General features: G+C 43.2%; 1 protein-coding gene across 1 annotated transcript in view; it reads right to left on the reverse strand.

The window, feature by feature from the left end:
* Positions 1–1,603: 1,603 nt before the first annotated feature.
* Positions 1,604–12,036, reverse strand: part of LOC111962363 (craniofacial development protein 1-like) — a 49,286-nt gene continuing 38,853 nt past the window's right edge. The window contains exon 7 of the mRNA XM_023985406.3: positions 1,604–2,759. Within this exon, the coding sequence (XP_023841174.1) occupies positions 2,666–2,759 (94 nt within the window). The 3' untranslated portion in view covers positions 1,604–2,665. The remainder of the gene's footprint in view (positions 2,760–12,036) is intronic.

Consider the following 12,036-nt stretch of genomic DNA (forward strand, 5'->3'; position numbering starts at 1 on the left):
AGTTTCCTGTCACAAATTTAGATTTTAAATATTTTGGACATCAGAGCAAATCTTGAGGGAAACCTATTTGAGTCAGAAAAGGATATTCATATGATAGGTAAGAACCAATAATTTAAAAAATAATTGTTGTTGGCACAAGATGGAAGGAATGTTGAAACATAACTAACAAAATTACAGGTAACGAAAATGTACACTTAATCCAATGTACAGATTAAAGTATAGAATTTATTACAAATTAAATAAAAATACAAAATTCTACAGCACAACAAGAGTCATCTTGTAAAACTAACAATGACGCAATAGCCCATTCCTTCTGGGAGTGCCATGAAGTCCAAAAGTTCTGGAGTTAGAAAGTTGGCTATCAGAAGTATTACAAATGTAATTTTACTTCAAATCCATCTGTCTGCATATTTCAAGACATGTCATATGAGGGGGCAGTGAGATAGTTACCTGATGGATTGGAGGATACTCTTCTCGTCAATTGTCTWGAAAAAAACGTATACTTAAACTGGAAATCAACCAATCATCCATAGTTAAGACCATGAAAAAATCATATGCTTCATTATCTGAATATTGAAAGAGCGTGGGCAATGGAGAGGAACAAAATGGTGCAATTTGAGGACATATGAGGGAGAGTAGTGCAGGCACTGGAGATARGGGTGAGAGCAGGTGGGTCTGGGCAGGAGGGAGATTGTTGATGTTTGTGTACGTCTGTATGTTGTGTTTTGTATGTTGTATGTTTCATTTTGTATCGTTAGATAAAAAGTAAATAATAATAATCTCCATCCAATATGCAACTGTTTATGTGAGCGTGTTTATGAATAATATGCATGTCTCAAATCAAATCAAATGTTATTTGTCACATGCTTCATAAACAACAGGTGTAGACTAACAGTGAAATGCTTACTTACGGATCCTTTCCCAACAATGCAGAGAGAAAGAAAAATATGATTATTTTTTAAATAGTCTCTGCAGTCTTTCCGTGTGTGAGATTATCCCTGCTGAAGAGAGAGTACAGTACACGGGATCTCTATCTAAAACTGTTTATATATAATATAGAGTAAGTTTCATCTGGTAACATGAAGCACAATTAGAAGAAACAAACAAATGTAGAGTTTGCACCCATGGGGATGGAGGGTGGATCCCTATGTAACGTAAACAAGTCAATTACCCTCTATGAAGRATGCACAGGCGTCTCCTCCTTTCCCTTCCAAACACTCAGGCAGGAAACACAGAAGCAGTGGGGGCCTGGATACAGAGGAAATGAGGTTGAAAGATACTGTGTGACTGGAGTCTTCTGACCTTATTTAGGACAGAGCAGAGTGGGTAAGATGGCAGGCACCCGCCCAAGGCCTGTGAAGGATAGGAGGGAGGTGGGTTGGGGTGTAGGACCTGGGGGGGGAGAGAAACAGTTGCATTTGGGGAGAGGGGCAGGGGAAAGGACGGCAAGGGTATGATGAAATGGTAGTGTGTGTCTGTAGACAGTTGTCTGGAGAGAGGGGAAGAGCCTTGGTAGGGGGAAGAGGAAGGGTGGAATATAAGGCCTTAGGGAGGTGAGGGGTACAAACGAGCAAAACAAGACCATCAGTAGTAAAACAACAACTTCTAACTAAATGACGAGATTTATTCCATGTTACAAAGTACAGCAGCAGGATGACAACACAATACAAGTCCAAATTCACCTGTGATTACTCAGACATACTTGAATTCAGACACATTCATTTAACAACCAGTAACTAAAACTAAAGTCCCTGAATTCACCCGTCTGTCTGTGTGTGTGTGTGTGTGTGTGTGTGTGTGTGTGTGTGAGTGAGTCCCTACTACTGAACAGCCATACAATTACCTTGTAATAGGAGCTGTGTCATTACGTTGAGAAAACACTTGAGGAACGTTTAGCAATCCTCTCCCCTCTTAGCTCAGGTTTAACAAGCAGCTAAGCTGACCTGTTGATAAAACATAGATATTTTATCATGTCAGAATCTCTGATTGTTGTTGGTATAAATAAGGTACATAATAGTGAGACCATTTTTATCTTCAGATTAGTTGAAACAACTCCAGAGAATCACATTGTGCACAACAAGGAGGTGAAATGCAATCAACTTGAACTCTTCCAATGAACAGCGCACCAAACTGAACCACTGCAGGAGGTGGAGGGATGGCACAAATATCTGAGCTGTGTGGATTCTTCCTCTCTTTCAAGTCAATGCCATAAAGTCTGATTCAGAGTTCAAGGTGTGCTACTCATTCTCCTCTTCTCACTCCTGGAATGGTTTCCCTTTTTTTTGGATTATGGCAAATGTACAGAAACACCCGGCCACACAGCCATGTGCTGAGGCAAGCAGGTTAGCAGTGCAACCACACCTCTAAATCGGGAAGAGAGAGGAAGCCACTGAGGCAGACAGTCAGGGGTCTGAGTCCAGGCGACTCAGGTCACACACAGGTCCAGGAACAGATGGCGGTTTAATGAGAGTGCTGAGTGTAAACTGGGTATGTGAGGTCTGATAGGCCAAGGAGCAGCCGGCAGCAGGTACAGTCAGTAGGCCATCCAGAGACATGGACAGTCCAGYGGCCAAGTATTGGGCTGAGAAACCTTGGGAGGAACTGGGCAGGCATGTACAGTTTGTGTGTGTCACAATTGTAAGTCTATCTGTAACATTATTCCTTGTCATCGTTTCATGATGTTGCCGAGACGCACTTTCTTTTCCTGCTCAAACTGCCGGTGGTCAACTCTCTCCAGAAAATTCTTTCTTTCCACATACCTAAAAACAAACACAGAAAAAAGAATTACTAAATCAAACAAACATCTAGCAGGAGATATTAAGAAGCACCCACGTGTGCGCGCACAGACACACACACACACACACACACACACACACTCACTGGACTTCATGCAAACTGGAAACAATATATCCTGAGGCTGCATTGATTGTACCTGGGGATTTTAACAAAGCAAATTTGAGAACATGGCTACCTAAATTCTATCAGCATATTGATTGTAGTACTCGCGCTGGGAAAACTCTGGATCACTGCTACTCTAACTTCCCTTCGGCAAATCTGACCACGACTCCATTTTGCTCCTCCCTTCATTTAGGCAGAAACTCAAACAGGATGTAATCGTGACAATGACTATTCAACGCTGGTCTGACCAATCGGCATCCACTCTTCAAGATTGTTTTAATCACGCAGAATGGGACATGTTCCGGGTGGCCTCAGAGAATAATATTGATTTATACGCTGATTCGGTGAGTGAGTTAATAAGCAAGTGCATAGGAGATGTTGTACCCACTGTGACTATTAAAACCTACCCTAACCAGAAACCGTGGATAGATGGCGGCATTCGCGCAAAACTGAAAGAGCGAACCACCGCATTTAACCATGGAAAGTTGACGGAGTATGGCCGAATACAAATAGTGTAGTTACTCCCGCGCAAAGCAATCAAACAAGCAAAATGTCAGTATTGAGACAAAGTGGAGTCGCAATTCAACAGCTYAATCACGAGACATATGTGGCAGGGTCTACAGACAATCACAGACTACAAAAAGAAAACCAGCCACGTCACGGACACTGATGTCTTGCTTCCAGACTAACTAAACACCTTCTTTGCTCGCTTTGAGTATAATACAGTGCCACCGACATGGCCCGCTACCAAGGACTGTGGGCTCTCCTTCTCCGTGGCCGATGTGAGTAAGACATTTAAACGTGTTAACCCTTGCAAGGCTGCCGGCCGAGACGGCATCCCTAGCCGCGTCCTCAAAGCATGCGCAGACCAGCTGGCTGGAGTGTTTACGGACATATTCAATCTCTCCCTRTCCCAGTCTGCTGTCCCCACATGCTTCAAGATGGCCACCATTGTTCCTGTACCCAAGAAGGCAAAGGTAACTGAACTAAATGACTATCGTYCCTTAGCACTCACTTCTGTCATCATGAAGTGCTTTGAGAGACTAGTTAAGGATCATATCACCTCCACCTTACCTGTCACCCTAGACCCAGTTCAATTTGCTTACTGCCCCAATAGGTCCACAGACGATGCAATCGCCATCACTGCCCTATCTCACCTGGACAAGAGGAATAACTATGTAAGAATTATATTAATTGACTACAGCTAATTAATTGACTCAACACCATAGTACCCTCTAAGCTCATCATTAAGCTTGAGGCCCTGGGTCTCAGCCCCGCCCTGTGCAATTGGGTCCTGGACTTCGTGATGGGCCGCCCCCCAGGTGGTGAAGCTAGGAAACAACATCTCCACTTCGCTGACCCTCAACACTGGGGCCCCACAAGGAGGCGTGCTCAACCCCCTCCTGTACTCCCTGTTCACCCATGACCGCATGACCATGCACGCCTCCAACTCAATCATCAAGTTTGCAGACGACAACAGTAGTAGACTTGATTACCAACAACGACGAGACTATAGGGAGGTGGTGAGGGCACTCGGGGGTGTGGTGTCAGGATAACAACCTCTCACTCAATGTCAACAAAACAAAGGAGATGATCGTGGACTTCGGGAAACAGCAGAGGGAGCACCCTCCTATCCACATCAACGGGACAGCAGTGGAGAAGCTGGAAAGTTTTAAGTTCCTTGGCGTAAGATCCTCCGAAATGGTCCACCCACAGAGACAGAGTGGTGAAGTGCTATGATGAAACTGGGTCTCATGAGGACCGCCACAGGAAAGGAAGACCCAGAGTTACCTCTGCTGCAGAGAATAAGTTCATTAGAGTTAGGAGCCTCAGAAATTGCAGTCCAAATAAATGCTTCACAGAGTTCAAGTAACAAGACACATCTCAACATCACCTGTTCAGAGGAAACTGTGTGGATAAGACCTTCATGGTTGAATTTCTGCAAAGAAACCACTACTAAAGGACACCAATAAGAAGAAGAGACTTGCTTGGACCAAGAAACACAAGCAATGGACATTAAACCAGTGGAAATCTGTCCTTTGGTCTGGAGTCCAAATTGGAGATGTTTCGTTCCAACCGTCGTGTCTTTGTGAGACACGGAGTGGGTGAACGGATGATCTACACATGTGTATTTCCCTGCATAAAGCATGAAGGAGGTGTTATGGTGTGGAGGCGCTTTGCTGGTGACACTGTGTGTGATTTATTTAGAATTCAAGGCACACTTAATCAGCATGGCTACCACAGCATTCTGAAGCAATACCCATACCACCTGGTTTGGGCTTAGTGGGACTATCATTTGTTTTTCAACAGGACAATGACCCAACACACTTCCAGGCTGTGTAAGGGCTATTTTACCAAGAAGGAGAGTGATGGAGTGCTGCATCAGATGACCTGGCCTCCACAATCACCCAACCTCAACGCAATTGAGATGGTTTGGGATGAGTCGGACCGCAGAATGAAGAAAAAGCAGCCAACAAGTGCTCAGCATATGTGGGAACTCCTTCAAGACTGTTGGAAAACCATTCCTCATGAAGCTGGTTGAGAGAATGCCAAGAGTGTGCAAAGCTGTCATCAGGCAACGGGTGGCTACTTTGAAGAATCTAAAAACTAMAATATTTTGATTTGTTTAACACTTTTTTGGTTACACTATGATTCCATGTGTTATTTCATAGTTTGATATCTTCATTATTATTCGACAATGTAGAAAATAGTAAACATTAAGAAAAACCCTTGAATGAGTAGCCTTGTTCAAAACTTTTGAATGGTACTGTAGGCYTGSAATCACTGCCCACTTTAATAAAAGAACACGAGTCACTTTCATAATGTTTACATACTGCTTTACTCATCTCATATGTACAGTTGAAGTTGGATGTTTACATACACCTTAGCCAAMTACATTTAAACTCAGTTTTTCACAATTCCTGACATTTAATCTTAGTAAAAATTCCCTGTCTTAGGTCAGTTAGGTTCACCACTTTATTTTAAGAATGTGAAATGTCAGAATAATAGTAGAGAATGATTTATTTCAGTTTTTATTTCTTTCATCACATCCCCAGTGGGTCAGAAGTTAACATACACTCAAATAGTATTTGGTAGCATTGCATTTAAATTGTGTAACTTGGATCAAACATTTCGGGTAGCCTTCCACAAGCTTCCCACAATAAGTTGGGTGAATTTTGGCCCATTTCTCCTGACAGAGCTGGTGTAACTGAGTCAGGTTCGTAGGCCTCCTTGCTCGCACAAGCTTTTCCAGTTCTGCCCACAAATTTTCGATAGGMTTGAGGTCAGGGCTTTGTGATGGCCACTCCAATACCTTGACTTTGTTGTCCTTAAGCCATTTTGCCACAAATTTGGAAGTATGCTTGGGGTCATTGTCCATTTGGAAGACCCATTTGCGAACATGTTTTAACTTCCTGACTGATGTCTTGAGATATTGCTTCAATATATCCACATAATTTTCCATCCTCATGATGCCATCCATTTTGYGAAGTGCACCAGTCCCTCCTGCAGCAAAGCACCCCCACAACATGATGCTGCCACCCCCCGTGCTTCACGGTTGGGATGGGGTTATTCGGCTTGCAAGCCTCCCCCCTTTTCCTCCAAACATAACGATAGTCATTATGGCCAAACAGTTCTATTTTTGTTTCATCAGACCAGAGGACATTTCTCCAAAAAGTACAATCTTTGTCCCCATAGTGGAGGTGCACAAACCGTAGTCTGGCTTTTATGGCGGTTTGGAGCAGTGGCTTCTTCCTTGTGTAACGGATGTGAAATGGCTAGCTAGTCAGCGGGTACACGCTAATAGCATTTCAATCGGTTACGTCACTTGCTCTGAGACCTGAAGTAGGGTTTCCCCTTGCTCTGCAAGGCGCGGGCTTGTTGTGGACGATGGGTAACGACGCTCAGTGGGTGACTGTTGTTGATGTGTGCAGAAGGTCCCTGGTTCGCGCCCGTGCGGGGCGAGGGACGTACTGAAGTGATACTGTTACACTTGCTGAGCGGCCTTTCAAGTTATGTCGATATAGGACTCGTTTTACTGTGGATATAGAACTTTTGTACCTGTTTCCTCCAGCATCTCACAAGGTCCTTTGCTGTTTGTCTGGGAATGATTTGCACTTTTCGCACAAAGTATGGATCTCTAGGAGACAGAACGCGTCTCCTTCCTGAGCGGTATGACGGATGCGTGGTCCCATGGTGTTTATACTTGTATACTTGTACAGATGAACGTGGCACCTTCAGGCGTTTGAAAATTGCTCCAATGATGAACCAGACTTGTGGAGGTCTACAATTTATTTTCTGAGATCTTGGCTGATTTCTTTTGATTTTCCGATGATGTCAAGCAGAGGCACTGAGTTGAAGGTATGCCTTGAAATTACATCCACAGGTACCACTCCAATTGACTCAAATTATGTCAATTAGACTACAGAAGCTTCTGAAGCCATGACATCATTTTCTGGAATTTTCCGAGCTGTTTAAAGGCACAGTCAACTTAGTGTATGTAAACTTCTGACCCACTGGAATTGTGATACAGTGAATTATAAGTGAAATTATCTGTCTGTAAACAATTGTTGGAAAAATGACTTAGTAGATGTCCTAACCGACTTGTTAAAAGTATAGTTTGTTAACAAGAAATTTGTGGAGTGGTTGAAAAACTAGTTTTAATGACTCCAACCTAAGTGTATGTAAACTTCTGACTTCAACTGTATATACTGTATTCTAGTCAATGTCACGGCGACATTGCTCAATGTAACATTTATATATTTCATTCTTTTACTTTTAGATTTGTGTGTTTTGTTAGATACTACTGCACTGTTGGAGCTAGGAACACAAGCATTTCGCTACATCCGCAACAACATCTGCTAAATATGTTGTATGTGACCAATAAAATKTTWTTTGATTTCCATCTCCTTTTCCTTCTCCTAGCATGGCCTATGCACACCACATAGAGCCTTCTCTATACATAAGGGACAGCTAGAAAGATACCACTGCACCCAAAGTTCCTCCCCAAAGCCATTACCAGCTGCCTCCCGGCTCACGCCCACCACTGGTTGTTGTCTGGCCCTGGATCAGAGGGAGGGAGGCCTCCTCACTGGCCCCCCAGCCTGTGTGTGACCCCCCGTGGGAGAGCAGGCCCAGGGCATAGCCCTACCATGGGGCTGTCTGGAGCTCCAAGAACAGCTATGTGGTCTCCCAGTGTGGCCTAGTGGACCGCCCTCAGCCCACTGCTGCCTCTCTCTCAGGACCCTGGCCTCCGCAACCACATCCCTCCCAAAGAGACAGAAAAACACTGAGAAGAGGGAGGAACTGGGAGAAAGCAGCCATTTAGCGTGTCGGATAGGCTGTATTTCTGAACTCTCCAACTACAGTCTTTAATTGAATGTATATTTACTTCATCTCACCACTATCTAGATTGGCTGAATATACAGTAAGACTCTTCTCTCTCATCTATACTGAAGCACAGACAGACATAGCCAAAACCAGGGTAAGTGGTGGTAGTGTGACATCTCTGCCTGCATGGTTGAAAGCCTCCTCTACTCTCAACAGGCAGTGACAGAGTTAATCATCCCAACGTCTCCAAGGCTGCTCCAATGATGTCATGCTAGATTAGCATCCCCCCTGGTGGAGACCAAATCATCCCAAAGCAGTGGGACTGGAGAAATGAGAGAGTTAGCTCACACAGAGGAGTGCTGGGGTGCTGGGTAGCCATGGAGACAGGTGCAGGCTGGGTTATGATGATTTCGGGAAGAGATAATACAGAGACCTCAACCAGTGGCAGCAGGTATGTCATCCCCAGCCCCAGAGCAGGCTGGGTAATCACAGGTGAGCAGATGTCTGACTCCTTTTATTGGGTTTAAGAGACAAGTGAACCTTTAAAGGCCCAGTGCAGTCAAAATTCTGTTTTTCCTGTTTTGCATCATATTGTACAACATCTCATGAAACTATATCAAAAATGTTATTTCCTGATAGTTGTTGGTTGAAAATAAAATGTACACAGGACCTTCTAATCAGCAGGTTTTGCATGAGTGGAGTTTTTGCTTGCCTGGTGATATCAGAAGGCAGTATAAGTTAATAGACCAATAACATAGAGATTTCCAAACCTCTGCCAATAACATCTAGTTTTCAGGTTACATATCCCTCTACGTCCCTCACTCAGACCATTCCCAGTCAGTCCTAGCAAAATTGTAGCTCTAGAATTTTTTTGTTATTGCTAAAAAGCAATTTGTTGTTATTTTTTACCATTTTAATAGAAAAGTATTACAGTAGGGTATTTTATTGTCACCAAGACATTTTCTCATAGAGATAAAAACAGCTACATTGGGCCTTTAAATCAGAGGACTAGCAAAAGGTACCTGTGGAAAGCAACCCGCCTTACAGAACTAGGCTGTATCACCTGACACCTGACTTTCAGTGTCACCCAGGGATGAGCAAAAATGACAAAATACAATGACAAAAAAAGAGAGATCAATGTTTCAAAATGACAAAATACTTGTATTTTATAATGCATTTAATTAAAATACATGTATTTTGTATTTTAAAATACAAAAATATATTTGCAAGTAGCCGGGCCGAACTGCAATAAACATTCTCAGTAACAGTTACAGAACGTTTTACTTGCTATGACTGTGATATGTTATTGTTTCTAGTTGAATGCACTGACTGTAAGTCACTCTGGATTTGAGTGTCTGCTAAATGACCAAAACGTAAAATGTATATATGAAAATGAACATAGAAAAAAACTAAAACAATGTGGGGTCATGTCTAGATGGGATACAGTTTAACCTAATTCTACTAACCTGCTGTGTAAATTCTCCGAAACCGGCTAAGAAAAGTCAATTTTGACAAAACCTTGTTTCGGGGCAGAGCTCATTAGAATAATACTCAGCATTCTTTGCAATTGTCAATTTTTACATACACTTTTATATTTAGTTAATTTGGCAGATGCTCTTATCACACCATAGTACCATCAGACCTCYGATACCAATGCAAGGTGAAAGGGGGCCATGAAAAATGGTGAACCTCTAAAAAATATGCTATAGAAAAGTATTTTGAAAATAAACTACAGCTCTCGAAAGTATCTTGTTACAAAATACATTTGAGTGTAGTTCAGCCCAGTGTAAAAAATAGGTAATAAAAATGCATATTTCAAATACACGTAACAGAAATACTGCCTATCTCTGTTGTCACCACTCAGTTGATAGAGACCCTCGGCCCTCCTGACAAAATTGGGTCATCTGCACACATTTTTCACCCAATCCACATCACTTTGTTATTTTGGCATCATTAATTTCTCTGTCATTTCATAATGTGCCCCACAAAGCAGGTCACCTCCCTGTGAGTGAACACTTGAACTAGACTAAGTGATAAGCCTCGAGGTGACAGCCTTTTAGTGGTTGAGGAGATAGGAATATAGCGTGCTGGGTAGTTTGTTGTCTACACAGATTACTTTTATCCCTTAGCTCTCACTGTGAGCTACACACACCATAAGACTGGCCTACATCTCTTCAACATTCATTATTCATGATCAAAAGCAAAGAGATGTTCAGAAGAAAGTTGGTTACATAGTTAATTTAGACCAGGGGATGGGCAACTTTGATGTGGGTGGGAGCCACACAAAGAAAATGGGAAACTCATGAGGGGCCGCAGTGGCTCGCAGGTCTGCGTACACACATCCATACCCATATGCAGTCAGAGTCAACCCTTGCCTTTTGGCGGCCCTAAGCAAAATTTTGTCGCGAGCAAAAAAATATAGCGGCCCCCCTGTTGACAGTGAAGAGAAACAATTGAAGTTTTAGATTTCATTTCCTGCAATTCCACACATTTTGCCATAGGGTTGAGACAAATGTTTTCAATATGATATCTGATGATCAATGGGGCCTCACCCGGTCGGTAATTCGACCTTGCTTACTAAAAGTTTAGATAGCTGGCCACTAAACTAGCTGGCCACTAAACTAACTATCCAATCTAAAAATGTTTAGCTGACACGGGCTAATTGAGTGACATAATAGAACACATCCTGATGCACAAGCACATTTTGAAATTGCACCCTGTGAATTCTATTATTCAAACTTTTAATATTAAGTTGAGACCCCGAAATGAATCCGCAGGCCTACAAAAAGGGGTTTAGAGTCAACTCTCACTCTCATTTCACGGCCTGACTATCTCCTATGTGGTTTGTGCGTGTGACAGAAACAGGCATATGTATGATGCACACATATCTATTAATATCCACAGAACATAGGGGGGAGGTGGGCAGTGAATATGCACCGCTTTAGTGTAGGTGTCTTTTCACACTCCTGTGGTTGGCTGCTCGGAAACACTCAATGCATACCACAGGCACATAGGACAAGTGCTTCTGTGTATTTGTGGGGCTTCAAAAACTTGCTCAGAAAAGAGCAGGTTAAAAACGCATATGAATACACACGCAATCTCACCTAACCACACACCTATACACTGCAGCAAAGGGCAAGCTATAGTAGTGCATTCATCAGCATCGAGGAGTGAAAGGAAGGACGCCTTATCTGCAGAGCTCCTGGGTAAATGGATGTGGACTGCTATTGCTATGTACAGAGCAGGTGCTGCTCTGCACCTGACTCCCTGCCCCCCTCTAACCTGATATATAACCTGCTCTAGACTGTGTTTTCTTAGCTCTGCTCCGTACATTTCCTTTCCTGTGACGCAGGAACAGGGACCAGCAGCCAGGCTGCATAGCTCATCAGTCAGAGACACAGAGGAGGATGGAGAAGAAGAGAGAAGAAAGATGGTTGGGGGGGGGGGGGGGCTGTTCAATTATTCATCTGTTCAACAGTAACCTTTAGGAAAGAATAATGCCACTGCAGGCCTCTCTGACAGCAGAGAGAAAATCCTGTTCTGGGAGAAGAGAGGCAGGCAGGCAGGGAGATGGACGCCAGTGGAAGTCATGGGTGTCAGGTGCTGCTGGTATTCTGAGCAGGCATGCAGATGGACAGCTGCTCCATAGCTACAGGTCAGGCAGGGTGGATTATAGGCATTGATTGAAACTCAAGTGTTAAATTCAAATCTTCCATCCATCATATCTAAACCAATATCACAAAAATCTCAATGAAAATGATCAAATCAACTCGATTGGAGGTACACAACACACTCCCCGCCTCTCATGCG

This window comes from Salvelinus sp. IW2-2015, linkage group LG4q.1:29 (assembly GCF_002910315.2).
Source record: "Salvelinus sp. IW2-2015 linkage group LG4q.1:29, ASM291031v2, whole genome shotgun sequence".
NCBI lineage: Eukaryota > Metazoa > Chordata > Actinopteri > Salmoniformes > Salmonidae > Salvelinus > Salvelinus sp. IW2-2015.